This window comes from Copadichromis virginalis, linkage group LG7 (genome assembly GCF_057382275.1).
Source record: "Copadichromis virginalis isolate Kocher_CV1m ecotype Utaka linkage group LG7, C_Virginalis_male_GT1.1, whole genome shotgun sequence".
Lineage (NCBI taxonomy): Eukaryota > Metazoa > Chordata > Actinopteri > Cichliformes > Cichlidae > Copadichromis > Copadichromis virginalis.
Window position 1 is genome coordinate 10,082,559 of NC_140624.1, and position 15,508 is coordinate 10,098,066.

Below are 15,508 nucleotides of genomic sequence, written 5' to 3' on the forward strand. Positions count from 1 at the left end.
AAATTTCATTAAAATTGAATAAACTATCATCTTGTCTTTATTTTTAGTTAGCACCTTAAAAGCTTAAAGCTGTAAGCTAATGATAGTTATATAAGAGCAGATGCTGCTGGTGCAATAAGCTGTAGTTTTACGTCCAGTGGATGATGATCTGATTAGTCGACTAATCGCATAAATAATCGGTGACTAGTCGACTATCAAAATAATCGTTTGTGGCAGCCCTAGTTAAGAGTAAAATTTCCAAATACATATTTACAGAGAGAACAATTGCAAATTTAGCAAAGATAAGATCGGGAATGTCTCTGAATATTTTTTTGTTCTGCGGCTGTATGTTTACATTGCACAAGCAGAGAAGCAGAGGTTAGAGTGATGATTTTCTCTTTGTTTTGGTCCTGATCTGTGTGACTCAACTGAAATTGGTACTCCCATCCAAAACAGGTCTGATTGGCCCTGTCATTTCTTCCAAATGGGAGAGCAGAAACTTAGATGATCTACACTAGAAGTCTTTGAAGCCCTCAACACATTTTATATGTGGAAATTTTGAAGAGAGGGTATCTTTATGGCATTAGCAGTAATACCTGTTTTGGTTCAGTCTGGGGAACATGCTGCGATGGTCTTTCATTACCACAGAGCAGCCAAACTGCTGTGGCAACAATATCAATTAAACAACATCCATCCCACCACGGTGTAGCAAGCAGTGAGCGGGTAACAGGGACATATTGGCACGTTGTTGGGCAGATGATGGGGCGCTAAAATAAACCCCAGATACGCTGTTAAAAATCAGGAGTGTATTACTGAAGATTAAGAACAACACAGGAAGCATTTCTCTAACCCACCATTTCCACAAGCATGCGTGGCAGCTTATTTCTGGGATTACAGATACCAGATGTGTAATAATGTGATGTAGACAGAGAAAGACAGGCAGTATTGTAAGTGATGCGGTACACTAAACACACCCTAGACATATACAGACCATGCAGACACACATTACATACGCATACACTATGGAGCCATCTATCAGACTGTACAGTTCTCTGAAAGCTTAGACAGCATTACTGCTAATAGATATTTAGCGTGTGCCTCCTCAGCAGCACAGGTAATTAACAACATAAGAATTACAGGGAGGTGTAAGCGAGTAGCAGACACACTAAAGACAAGTGACAAAAAACGGTTGCACACTTGGCTGGCTGGAAACAAGTCATGGCCCGATCTCTGCAAACACCCAGTAAGGTCTTTGCTGCCTTCAGAGTTGCTCAGATTTATGAGTTGCCAACTGATTTATTAGTTGCAGCCTATCCCCTCTAAGGCTGTCTAAGGTTAAGGCTTTTTGGAGACACATGCTGCATTATTATGATTTTTCCCTGCACAATAACCTCTTCTTATATTTTTTGCTTTGCATACGGACTTAAAGTTTACTGAACTTCCCCTTCATATTATGTAAAAGGACTCAGTGATGTAGAAAAGCAACACTGTTACACAACTGAACCTTATTTACCCTTTAGCCTCGCAACAGTCTAGGCTACGTAAGTAATAGCTTCTGTACTGATATACAATTTCACCGAGAGGTGTGTTTGGTAGTTAGCTTTACATCTTTACAACCTGGTTAATAAGCGCGCTGTCCCTCTGGTACATTGCTCCCTGCCAATGAGGCATTGCTCCACAAGCAAACCACAGAGGGCACGCTATCAGACTGGAGGAAGTAGACAAGGCTAAATGACTCTTCTGGGATTAAACAGCTGGTCAATGTTACAACTCACTGACAGGAGTAGGAGCCTTTCTTCAGATGGTAACTGGCTTGTGTACCTGGCATGCTTACAACAAGTTTCATGAAAACCTCAATGGGACAGACCTGACAATGGCGCTGTTTTACGATCAGGGGAGACTTATAAATAAACACAAATTATAAATAAACACACTGGTTTAGACTGTTTTTGAAATGTGAACATCCAAATCTTTTTTTTTTTTTTTTTGCAAACAAGCGGAGGACTGGACTGCTTTTTAGTTCAGTGGAAAACTTAAGAATAACACTGTGATTCTCTGTGGTCCCACTAACAACTCAATGACCTGCAGAACATCCGCCTAACGGATGGAGGCAAGGACAGGGACTGAGAGAGAAAGAAAGCCAGCAGTTTCCTGATTTATGTGACAAAAGTTTGTTAATGACATCCACTTTTCTGACCTTTTTGCCAGTCTTGTTTCTTCTCACAAACGCGGTTAACACAGCCAATTTTTATCACTCACTCCTTATCCGAATATACCAACAAAACTCTTCACATAAGCACTACATTAAGAAATATTTATGTTAAAGCCCCAAGTTGTCTTTTTATTTTATTTTTATGTACTGAAAGAAACGAGAAGAGCAATAGAGAGGGTGGATGGATGCAAGATAGAGCTGAAACATTTGTATTTGTAAATTGAGATAAAGCAATGGAAAGACAGGTAAAAAGCTAGCCAGCTGTTGAATGAGAAAAGAAGACATGAGGAGCCAAGAGTGGAGAGACAGACAGAGTGACTAAGGAAGAGGAGCAGAAAAAGAAGTACCAATTTGAAAGGGAGGATCAGTTCTGGCAGAGTAATCAAATCAGAAAGTCAGCAGACCTATCCTTGGCTCTCCTCTCCATTTTCTCCTCTCTCTCCCTTTAGTGTCATCTCCTTTTCATTCCTTAGCCCTCATCTCATTTTTCTCTCTCCTTCTCAACCTCCCGAGCTTCTGCGTCAATCGTTCTATTCTCTGCCTGCTGTTCTTCTCCTGTTCCAGGGCAATTACTTTCTTTTGTCTTTCTCTGTTTCAGAGGAATCGAGTAATGGTCAGACCAAAGGGAACTATGGGAGGTTAGGAAGAGTGTAAGGAGCTCCTAATGAATCCATTTCAGTGTATCTAGCCAAGCCAAAAGAAAATAAAAAGAATGGCAAAAGTCAATATCATTAGCAATCAATGAAGACCTTTGGTATAGAAAAGAAAGCAGACCAGAGGAGAGTTGCAGCTGAAAGCTGAAAAAGGTAATGGTAAAAACGTAAATGAAAGAGAGGCAGTTTTTTTTAGGATGGTGCTGTTTTTATTCATTACTACAGAGAGGCTTGCTGGGAGAACTAAAGGCTAAAAGCAGAGCCAGGGTAATTGAAGCAAAGGTTTCCATTCAGGACTCGATCGAGTGGAACTGTATGTCAGGATTCAGAGTTTAAACAGGCACTGCAAATCAGTGCTGCGAGCGCAACCTATGTGCGCTTTTATGCATGTGTATGAGAGAGATCAGGGAAAGCATCAAGAAAGCGCAGCGTCACCTACTCCTGACCAAATTTCCCTTCGTCAGCAATAATGGAAGTCACTTGGGACTGCAGACATCACTTCTCCCTAGCTGTAAGGAACTGATAGTCTGTAAAGTGAGAGGGGAGAAAGGAAAGAAAGAACTAGAGGTCAGGAGGAAGACACGCTCACCTGAACGAGGAGCTCCAGCTTCCTGTCGTCCAGCAGATGGACCTGACATCGCCGGCCCTCTGTCATCTGAGAAATAGAAAAAAATGCATGTTTCTTAATATACTTGTTTATAACAGCTCATCCAAACATACACCTGTATCCCACTATTCTACAGAACTACATTGTTACAACTCATGCAACAAAAATTTGGTACATTTCCAAATGACTCATATATTTTGCTCAAATTGAAAAACATCATTGTGCCTCTCATCAATAAGTACAGTATGTAAGCAATACCCTGCATGACAGGCTTGGAGTTTGCATGTGTGTTAGCTCGAGCCATAACAAGGTTAGCTGATCTAAATACACACAATGGGCCTTGCTCTGTTCCTCACGGACATTTTTAACATTCCTCCTTGAGCAGGAAATCCACTATCCATCAGAGGACTAGTGACCAAAGTGAGGGAAGCTGCCTGCTGACAGTGTTCACTGGAGTGTTTGTCTGTTTTGCTGATACCAGGTTTGCTGAATAGAGCTCCAAAAGAATGAATAATATCCGTCTGCCAAGGTCAGGCGTAAACAGTGAAGCAGGTGCAATGATGAAACAGTCAACTGTGGGAAAACACGTGTTAGACCAAATATTTTACACGGCAGACAAAGCCAAGCCGTCTCTGCAAACCTGCCCTAACATTTGCTACTCAAATACAAACAAATCCAGGACCAGGCCTTTAACATTCACTGCATAAACACTGCCGGACATTTAAAGCCATGTGAAGAGGCTGGGTCTCAAGTGTTCTGCATTTTTGGGTGTACGTATGTTTTTCAGCACATGTGGAGATCCTCCACGATTTCACAGGAAGCAGGGACCCTGAGGAACACAAACACCCTTTGGCTCCACCCACGCTTCCCTCAAATCAGGGAGATGGGGACTAGAGAGGTTGGAGGATGGTGTGTGTATTTGGGGGGGGGGGGAATAAAGAGACGGGGGAAACATCACCATTGTCCAAAACTCCTCTCAAAAAACAGATGCTATTAATCTGAACACAAGTATAACTGGTTTGTAACTCTATCAAGAGGATCATATTGGCCTCCTGAGGCTATTGTAATTTGGTAAGGGTGTCTCCTTAACAAAGTTAGCCTACTTTCTCACCATTTGTGCCAGCTTGCATCGGGGTGAGACTTTAGCAAAGAGACGATGATACCAGAAAAAGTGAGGGAAAGAAGTACCGCAGCACTCATCCCAGTGTGAACTTCCCCAAATCATTACTGGTGGGCGTGTGTGGCTTCTAGTGTCTTTGCAGGGTTCAGCTTACCCTCCCCCTCGCCACTGATCCCCTGTGGTTTGAGGGTTTAGATTGGGTGCACCTGTGCACACAGTCAAGTGACACACAAACCCTTACATTTTCCATCCTTGCCCTTTGTTTTTATCCCCCATCCTCCTGTCCTGGAGTTACATTATATCTCTGAAAACACTATGTGTTTATACTGTACACAGTGATTTTAATTACTACCATAGCTGCTTAGTGGTAGGTTTAGTGGTGCAGATGCAACCAGATGTGAGCTGTACAACAACTCAGAGATGTCAAGCGCAACTAAGGTTGCTGTAAAGGCATAACATCGCATTAATCCACATATTTTTGCTCAATTACTCAGCAAAAAACTAGAGTATAATAATCAAACATTTAAAGTATCCTGTCTGCAGAACACTTCAAACTGTAATGTGGCATGCACGCTGTCACTGGGACTCAGCTTGAGGCACATGGGAATAGTGCAAGTCTTAATGTCAAGGTAACAAATCACTGCCCTGAGGAACAAAAACTAAGCAGCCCAATCTGGCACAAACAGATGGGTTTTGGCCACAAAACTGCATGAAAATAAATGTAATAAGTCTCTATTACAAGGTTGTTATCAGTAAAGAAGGCTGACAAAAGTAGAAAATGAGGAATTTTCAATATAACACAATCTAGCTGCACCATGAGCTAAATAATATACATTGTTACAAAATGTTTCTTCTTTACAATGCAGCTCTTCTGAGAGAAACAGTGGCCAAAGGCACATGTGCTGCTGGCTGCATCACCTTATCCTGTTGTGTGATTCATGATGCATTCAACAAAGCAACATTTCTGACCCCATTAGTGGTCAGGTCTCAATTGGTTAACATGCATCCTCAAGCCTGACTCACCACCAAGAAACGCTGATATTTAAAGACCAGAGATGAAAGTGAGACATATACCACTACAGTGCTGTCTGAAGCAGCCATGTTCACAGTGTTTCATTATTTCTTCGCTGGGGCTGACAGCACAATTACACACACACACACACACACACACACACACACACACACACAGAGAGAGAGAGAGAGAGAGAGAGAGAGAGTTGACAGTGATGCTTGGTCAGTATAAGCGACCGCAGTAAGGTTATCATTAGTTAGTACCTTGCAAATAAATGCTCACTGCCACTCACAGAAGCCGGCTCCAAGAAGGAGAGAAAAAACAAAAATAATAATAAAAAATTTTAATCCCAGAAAGAAATGAGTTGTGTTGCAGCCAGAAAATCCTCAAAAAACACCCGCTTTTCTGTCCGGCCTAGAGGATGAGGCACATCAGCATCCATGTTTGTGACCATTAGTTAACGTTAGTTGCGAGCTGGCCGTATAATCCCGTCTTCTCACGTCTTCGCCGTTCAAGCAAAAAAATAAATAGGCGCTAATTAACGGCGACCGTGGAGCGTTTTTCAAGCGAGGCTTCTCTCTCATCCCTCCTTGTGGAAAGCACTCAGCTCCACGGTGCTAGTCCTGGACGACCAACCCCCGCCCACCCCCTCCCCACACCTTTCCCTACCGGCACCGTGCACAAACGGCGTGTGAACGTGCGGAACGCGGGAGACCGTACCATCGGTCGGCAACCGAGGGGGACGGCCGGAAGAAGCGGCTGACTGTGCTCCAGTCTGCCTTCACTTCGCCAGCTTTGCTTCTCGCTGTCACCGGAGTTGCTTCGAAAACACGGGAATAATGGAGGCAAGATGTGGGGGCGGGGAGAGGAGGAGATGAGGGGGAATTTTCTGCAGCGGCAGCTCGCAGCCATGAGAAACTGCAGACCTCTCTCTCTTTCCTGATGTGTGAGTGTGTGTGTGTGTGTGTCTGCACCCAAACATCTGTGTCTGCAGGACGGTACTGATACATAACAACGTAAAGTCTGCCTACTTTAAGAAATCCGCTGTGCAGGGGCAGGAGGAGTTGAGATTACCTAATATGAGTGATCACCTTTAAATCATCATGTAACAAGTGTATTGTGACAGAGCTGCACAAACCTTCAAATGCTGGTTATACCCTGCTAAAAAGCAAACAAGCAGAGGTTTCTGTCTAGACCCTTGGTTTGCGCTCCCTCTCTCTGCCTCTCCCTACAGCTTGTAGCTTCCTGTCTGCGCTTTCAAACACAAATCTTGCTCACAGGTTTGGCTTGCTTGAATGAATCCTGGCCCTTCAGTCCACTGCAGCCGTTGCACTGACTCTCTCTTTTTTTTTGTATGACCTAAATTGGGCACTTGTGTTCACCTTGCACGGCTGGAACAGCAGCCGTTAAAACCGCAAGCTGTTAACATAACAAAATCAGTCTGGTTTGTGGATCCATAAATAGATACTAAGATGTGCAGTGGAGGGTGCTTATAAAAAGTTTGAATGATTCAGCTATTCTGCCTTTTACAACAAGAAGCAGTCCCCGTGTTATGAAAACAGTGTGAGCACCCATGCAAAGCAGGTATGCATATGTGGCACACCTTGTGTACTCGGTGTCATTCTGTTTATTTGAGTGAAATGCAGTTGTGCCATATGTGATTCATTGAAATGCTCTCTTCCCAAACATTTAGCAATATCAAGATGCAATTACATTTTATAAGCTTGGCTTGAAAAGCTTTCTTGCAACCACGGTGTATGCTGCAACCCCAAAATTCAGCTTAGTTTGCTAAATGTAGAGGGTCACATGAGAAACGAGGAGGTGTATCCTTTTCCCTTCTGCCGGATTTTTCTGTTTCTGGATATTTTTGGCCTGCTCCAGACACCGGAAACTGGCCTGTCCAACTTAAACATCTCCAGATGACTCTTTCTTTGGCATGAATACATACAGCCGTCCCTTCATTCTTTTTCTCCGGTCAAATTCACATCTCCGTTTATTGGTAGCTTCCTCAATTTGCTGTGATAAGAGTCCTGTTGTTTAACAGTGCCAGGGAGAGTGAAAGAAGGGGGACAGAGGAGACTAGAAGCAGGATCCTGAACACTTACACTGCATGAGTCTATGAATGATTCCTCCTGCATGGCATGTCTCTGTAAAGCACTTTGAATCACCTTGTTGTTGAATTGTGCTATACAAATAAACTTGCCTTGCCTTGCCTTGCCTTGCCTTGCATGGATGAAGCTGAACCACAAAAAAAAAAAACATAAATAAAAAGGAGGGAAGAAGGGAAGCAAGGCAGGAAGGAACAATAACAGGCAACTGTGATTTACTGAGCCACCCTATCCAGTGTCCATGGCCCTTATCTTCCCATACATGCTAACCTCTCCATGACCTACAGACAGTATTGCCAAGAACTACAAAGTGAGAAACACTTGTAGGTGTAACATTTCTGGACCCTGACCGAGCCTTGTTATGGAGCCAGTTTGCTTCTATTCTGGGCTGGGGTGTGGCTGTAATAATGAGGTGCTGATTAAGTATTTTTCTGCAGAGTACCGATCCAAAGGGTAAAGATCTGAATGGCTGAGGTGGGTTTAACAGGCTAGAGTGGGGTTTTAGGGTCAGACAGGGAAACACAGCTGTTGGTCTGTGTTGGGAAAGGTAAGCTATGTTGGTGGAACCCAATATAAACACCGCTGAACGGTTAATTGAAGCAAGATGGAGAATCTCCTCAACCCTAACTGTGGGATGATGTGGTAGGCAATTAAGACTGACACACACACATACACACACACACACACACACACACACACTCTGTCTTGCTCCGTCTACCGTTGTCTGCTTCTCCCACATATTTATAGAGACAAAATAAACAGACACTCTTAAACACGTCACTTTGAGAGCAAGCGTGCTGTGACACAAGCACTCCGATGATGATTTATGATGCTGAGATCATTACATCTCAGCAGGCTTTACGACTTGTCTGCAGTTTGAACGCAACAGCATCTACGTATGGTGTAGATTAGATTACAATGCAGAAGAAAAATAAAACATTGGGAATACAGTTTCAGTTCAGTCCAGTAGGTTATTAAAGACCTGATGGAAAAATAATAGCAGGGCCAAATCCTGTCTTCCCCCTCAAACTAGTGTTTCACAGAGTGGCAGAGTGAGATGGAGCAGGGAGGGTCAAGGAAAGGCAGCCAGGAATGTCTGGAGAAAAGACTGACCGTCGAGATCTGTTTTGTTTGTACAAGTGTGTATATGGGAGCGTGCGTGCGTGTTATTGTGTGTGTCTGTGAGCTCCACCCTCACTGCCCGTGAGTGACTTTGGGACTGAAATGTGGTTCCAGTTAGGGCGTTTTTTAAAATCAGAAACATACTGGCACTTCAAACAAACTGGGGATATTTTTGAAGCCAACGCAGCTTTGTTCTTATTTTACTACAAAGCTCCATTCCCAGACTTCCACTAAAAAAAACAAAAAAAACAAGAAAAACAAAAAAAACCCATCCCCCCCTCATTTTAATATAGAATCACAACTCTGACTAAAACTGACAGACGGAGACGCTTATGAATTTCAAAACCCACACGGGCACTTTTAGCGGGAACAGTAAAGACATTGGGAATAATGCTGTATAAAAGATTTTTGCAAGATCCAAACTTTTGTTGTGTTGAAGTCACACCAATCCACCTCTGCCTTCACATCTTAAGTTCAACCTCGCTGCCATTTGCACCCTTAGGAACCTCGATTCCAAACGAACTGAAAAGATAAGACTTTTGCCTTTTCTTGCTTCATGGTGAAAACTGCCAGAAAGCATTTCTGCTACACACACACGCACGCACTCAAGAAAAATGTACATTCATCGACAGATCAAAGTGTCATCAAAGGGTCTCTAAAAAATATGCACAATGTGAGCCAGTGGTTTGTGCTTCTTAAAAAGATTGTGTGGATAAGAGAAACAAAAATAACACATGAAGACACAGCAATAGTTTTTTTTGTGCTGGTAGAGTTAATCTGAACATGCCTTGCAGTCATAACATTAAACTTCACCTTGTTCCGCTTGATTCCTCATGAAATTTTTCTTTTTATTCTTTGCAGATTACACACTGAAAGGTCACATTGCCTAATCCCAAAATAATGAAGTCCTTTCTTAACCCCCACCCCCTCCCTCCCCAATCCTTGCACACCTATGTTGTTCCTGTAACAGTCAGTTGTGTGGACTTATCTCTTTATGCTTAATTAGCTCCTCCTCCTCTTTGTTTCAAGCCCGTATCATCCTTCTGTTTGTCTCAGTTCTTCCATTTCCTTTTTTTGGGTTTTGTAAATCCTTTATATACATTTGTTTCAACTGCACTTTGTGGTTGAACAAAATTTTGGCCTCACAGACGTACACGTGTGCATGGGCGGCTCACTCACAGAACCAGCAGTTATATTTAAAACTCTAAAACAACACCACAGTCTCCTATGATTACATCCAAGCAAACAAGCACAATGCGGTGATACAGCGCCACAGTGCGTCAAGTATAGGAGGGAATGGCCGCAGGCTGCTTTGATTATTCAGTTCGAATTTTTTTTGTTTATGAAAATGAGATGTACAGAAAGTGCCAAAAGGGCTTAATCCACTTTCTAAAGGTGGCTCCCCCAGTTCATGAGTCTTTTCATGTCTTCTCTTTTAGATGACTTTTCCCTGTCAGGTTTATTGGAATGGACCGTACAGTCTATCTGTCTGTCTATAGATGTACTGAGAGTGCCAGCAACCTGAAAGAAGAGTACAGAAGTTCAGGACAAATAGGTACGAGTGATGTCATGTCTTCTCAATGAAACACAGTCTCAGTGATTGCGGGGGATGATCTGAGAGGATGTGGACTGTCAGTGTTCACAGGGGAAGGATCTTTTACCCCTACACCTCCTCTCTTCATCTATAATTTAGACAATGAGAAATCACTATAGACCCAAGCGACCCTGTGTTCACTGATACTGCTGGCACTGCACTCAGAAGGACAGTGTGACGTAGAGAGGAGTGTGCGGTTCTGCACAGTATCCTTTGTATACAGTGTGTGTGTTTGCATCTGTGTGTACAACCCACTGAATTTTGCTGATCAATGAGCCTTCCTTGTAGAGCTCTTTTTATCTTTGCTTTCTTTGGCTTTTGTTTGGTGTCCCATAAGCAAAAACCAAAAAAAAAGGAAAACCCCGCATGTTTGTGTGTGCCCTCGTGGCGTAAACTCAAGGGCACTGAGTGCTGCAGAGCAGTTGAACCCATGTGGCCTCTATTCCCTGCCCTGTGACAAGATGGAATACCAAACACACTAATCATTTAGCAAGCTGAATATTAAACAGTGCTGTCTGCAAGTTCTATTTGTGTGTGTGTGTGTGTGTGCGTGTGTTTGTGTCCTAATGTATTCTACTAGCCTATTAAACATGTACCCTGAGACCAGAAACAGCAGGGGAGATTTTGGGGCAAAAGGTGCCTAAATCCTCTCTGTGCCTTGCTGATTTTGCCTGGTGTGTGTGTGTGTGTGTGTGTGTGTGTGTGTGTGTGTGTGTGTGTGTGTGTCCTCCAGGTCCAAAGACCCTCTAGGCTAATTAGGGAAACAGCCAAAGAACAACACCATTCAAAGCACTGGCTTTACAGGAGCTTGGTGAGCTTCCATCCTCATGATACTTCAGAGATTTTCAAACCACCCACTTCTTTAGCTGAGTGCATGGAAACATCCTGCAGTGTCAAGTGCACACACGCACACATACTCTCGCGTGCACATAAATGTTTGACCGGCCTCACTGCTCCGTGCTTGCCAAAGTAAGATGCAAACAAAAGTTGCCATGGCAACGTTCTAGGAGATCTACTCTTGTCTGTCACTCAGTCCTGTGCCAGAAATGTAGGGCACTTAAAGGAGGAGGCAATGTCACACAATGGTCAGACATTGTAACAAAAATAGGTATGACTGTGGTGTACAAGTGTACAGCAAAAAGGCACGCAATAAAGGCTTCAAGTGATTCAGTGCAACTGATGACAGTGTCATGATGCCTGATGAAAAAGACAAGTGAACCCTTTGCTCTACCAAGCCACTATGTACTCATAATTTCACACATCTGCACCTTCACTATTCCAGCTCGCGTTCACAGGGAATTGGCAAGGGAAAAGGCTGAAAAGGGTTAAGGAAGACAGATTGGAGAAAAAAGGAGAATACATGAGAGATGAGCCAGGCAGAGAAATCGACACAACATATAGAAGAAGCTGAAAGCTATGAAGTTATGGGCTGAACAGGGTGCAGCCTAGGACATTTCTTCATCTTGCTTCAGGATCTATTTTGAGGTATTATAATGAAAAAAAGGGGAATGAAAAAGAGTTATCGGCCCCTCCACAAGTCCCGTCCTGCAGCCTGTGTAGTCAGTTTGAACTGTGCTCTATAGCTGGGATTTATCAATCCATAACTTTGGTTCATTGTGACTAAGCTCCATTATGACACACTTGATTCCTCTGAGGCAGGGTAGTGAAAAATGACCCAGCTCATCTGCAGGGAGAGCCCTTAGGCATTTGTGTGTGGTCTGTGCACAGGTGTGTGTAGTGTATAAATATATAAATATATATGGATGTGGGTGCAATTCCTGTCGTCCAAAGGGAATCCCGTCACAGTAAAGATATTGAAGGTTATCCATTTGTCCACTTTCCCTCAAGGAAATTCTCAGTCTGAAGGTTTGGAAAGCCTTTTCTTTCTTTTGAAAGCACCTGATTAAAAAAAACGGCTGTGGTATAGAACCTCAACAAAGCTTACCATTCCTAAAATCTAAGCTGTGGATGTATATGCATTCACTCTCATTCAGGGGCACAATTAGCTACTTTGGACTGGAGGAACCATTTCATGCCTTACAAATTTTCAAGGTAGTCTCTACTTTTTGTTTGTCGGCATTAGAGGAACTAGGAACCATCAAAGTTCTTGGAAACATTTTTTGAGGTCTTTCGTTAGCTCCTCCTTCAGCATAGACATAGTGCTTACTGTACACATGTAGTTGTACATGTGTTGATTTGTGTGGTGCTTACAACTGCATATATAATAACTGCTAGAATTCCTACTCAGCTGCTTGAGACATTCAGACACAGTGAAGCTATTTAGAGAGAAAATGAAGAAGATTAACTAACATTAATAATAAGATGATAAAAAACCACAACAATCATGGCTTAATGAAAGCTACCCTTGTCCACAGACTGGTAACATGCTGCACAAATGATTCATTAGTCGAATTCTAATTTCATCAAAGGCTCCAGGAGCCTCTGCCTCTTGTTAGTGAATCATTGTATACTTAACAATGCAAAAAGAAAATAATCACTTGTAATGTTACATTATATAACTTAAAATAGCACATTTGGGTGCTTTCAGCTACATGTCTTTTTTTTCCCAAGTCTATTATTATCACAAAAGATCCAATCATGGCACCTTCCGGCTTGTTGTGAATGTGGTCTAGTTGTTGCTATGCCAACCATGTAGCAACAATACTTCATGTAAGTGTTCCTGCTAACTGCAAATGCAAACAGGCAAAAACCTCAGAAATGCATAGCGGTCTTGGTGGACCACCCCAGCAGATAGTTACTGTTTGGGGCGATACACTAACTTGTCAGATCTGAATGTTTTGGCTCAGGCAAATGTTGATATTTCTCTCATCTCTCCAGTTTAATACGCATGCAAAACTCTAAACCTCTTTTCAGTAAACACATGTGGACTCACTGTTAGAGGGTATAATATCCGTACAAACAGAGGATCTGAGAGTCCCTGAGAGGGATTTCCCCAGATATTTACCAGATTCTCGTAGTAATCCTCTGGGATTACCATTCTATACCGTGGCCCTAACCTTTGAACTTAAAACATTATAAGCTCTTACATCCCCAACACTAATGTCGCATTTAAACCAATCTCTTCATTCGCTGGAAGAGGACCACCTCCAAAAACCTTATATCATGTCCGTTCTGGCCACGATTCAGACACACTGAGAGGATTTAAAGGGATACCCGCCAGCTTTATCGAGCAGGCCTCTCAGCCTTGGCCCAATAAAACACTGACTAGATACTGCAAACATGTTCAACATCCAAATAGTCTCCAACATGGTAACTGATGCCTGGCAAAGTTATTTAAAATCAGACAGTCTTTTTCACGCACCAACGATGGATGGTTTTCCTTTAAAAAAAGTATGACTACCATCCTGTTCATATCCAATATCGTGCCTTAAACCAGAGAAATCAGATTAGCCCTTCTAATACTGTACAGCATGTGTGAAGATGTCAGTGTGCGCCCATGCATGTGCCTGTAATTAATTAAAAGTGAGAGGCCATCCTGTGAAGGACTCTGATATATTTTTACATCACCGGAGAAATTATAGTCTGGCACGGTTGATAGCTGCTAAATGATAATATTGCACATGGAGAATTAAATTGGAGAAGGGTGTTGTGCTTTAAATATTTAACATGTAACAGGGTTGCAGATCATAAGAAGCCTCATCAAACAACTTTAAAGCAACAAAATGTGGACAACGATTCAGTCTTTGATCGTGAATTATGATTTACAGAGTGAAATTATAACTTAGAGTTCAACTCCTGATGAATCAGTTCAGAAGAATTTTCCTTGCTTCAAACATGATCAAACAACGACAAGCTTCGCTCTCCTCCGCTTTTTCCTCTTCCTCTTTCACACATCCATTTACACTCACACACTGGGTATTTGATAAACCTGGGAATGGAGCAGTGGAAATGTTTTCCAGACGATCTATGCAAATAAGTCCTAATCCCCAGGGATACACTGTAAACGGCTTGAACCACCAACACAATCTACAGAGGGGTATTTGTGTGTGCATGTGTGTGCGTCGATGTAGGGATATCAAACACAAACACACCTCCAGCTAGTTGCCAACAAATTAGAAAATTACAAGTAAATAAACAAAGTACTGGAAAACTTTGGTACAATGTCGATTCTGGCCTTCCCATCCACGAACCCTTTCTGCCGGTTGTGGGAAAAGATTTTCTCACATACAGATCCTGACTTTGGCAATGAGAACAAAGACTGCTGCCAGACAGCCCTAGCGATCAGAATTCTTCAGCAGGAAGTCACAAGTTTAACCTCATCCTCTATCCAATAATTACTTGGCTGGAAAATGGGATAACGTTGGGAATAAGCAAGGACACAGAGATTTCGGATTCTGGACATTTGCCTGCCTGTCATAAGGTTATTTACCGACATCTGTTTCAGTAGAACACTTTACAAATTGATGATAAATTGAACATGAGCGTAAGAGAGACTTCACAAAGTAGGCTGATTACAATTGTGACCTAATTCAGGGGAGCTGCTGGCAATCACAGTGGATTCTTCCCAACACTGTACTTTGACTGAGAGCCAAAAGTCCACAAACAAAAGCAGTAACTGGACAGATACAAATGAACCAAGTCTAAGACAGAAGAAGGATTGTGTATCCTATATCTTAGGGTGCCGTTGCTGCGTCTCTGGTTCGTATCATAAAGTACTGGGACCACTCAGTGGGAAAGGAATACATCCAATACATTTTCTCACAGGAAACGGCACCAGATGAGTTTGGTGGGAGTAAACTGGCTTGGATTTCAGTGTAAAATATGAGGAGAGCCTACGAGCTAATGCACCATAAGAGTTACAACGAATATACCTTATGCGTGCAATCTTAAATATGCATAAAATGTTTCAGTGGTATTGTGTTGCTAGGAAACAGCTTGGATCAAAGTTTATTTGTCATGTAGGAGAACCAGTTTCCTGTCAGCATTGTTATTAGCAAGAGCTGTAACAGGAAGCAAACTGAGTCTATCTAGGATGTTTATCTTGTCAAGTCTAAAAAGCTCCACGGGGATGCCGAACACGCTTGCTAAACAAGTCACTTCAGGTTGTTATGAATAAAATGATGGCTTGGAGTAATTTTTG

At 42.5% G+C, this 15,508-nt stretch overlaps 1 protein-coding gene across 9 annotated transcripts in view; it reads right to left on the reverse strand.

The window, feature by feature from the left end:
• frmd4a (FERM domain containing 4A) overlaps window positions 1-15,508 on the reverse strand; it is a 99,240-nt gene that overhangs the window by 31,153 nt on the left and 52,579 nt on the right. For 8 of the 9 annotated variants that reach the window (XM_085461628.1, XM_085461629.1, XM_085461626.1 and 5 more), the window contains exon 2: window positions 3,434-3,499. In XM_085461628.1, the coding sequence (XP_085317754.1) occupies window positions 3,434-3,499 (66 nt within the window). Of the gene's footprint in view, window positions 1-3,433; window positions 3,500-5,846; window positions 6,219-15,508 lie in introns of those variants that run through there. The other variant, XM_085461631.1, reaches the window with a different exon arrangement.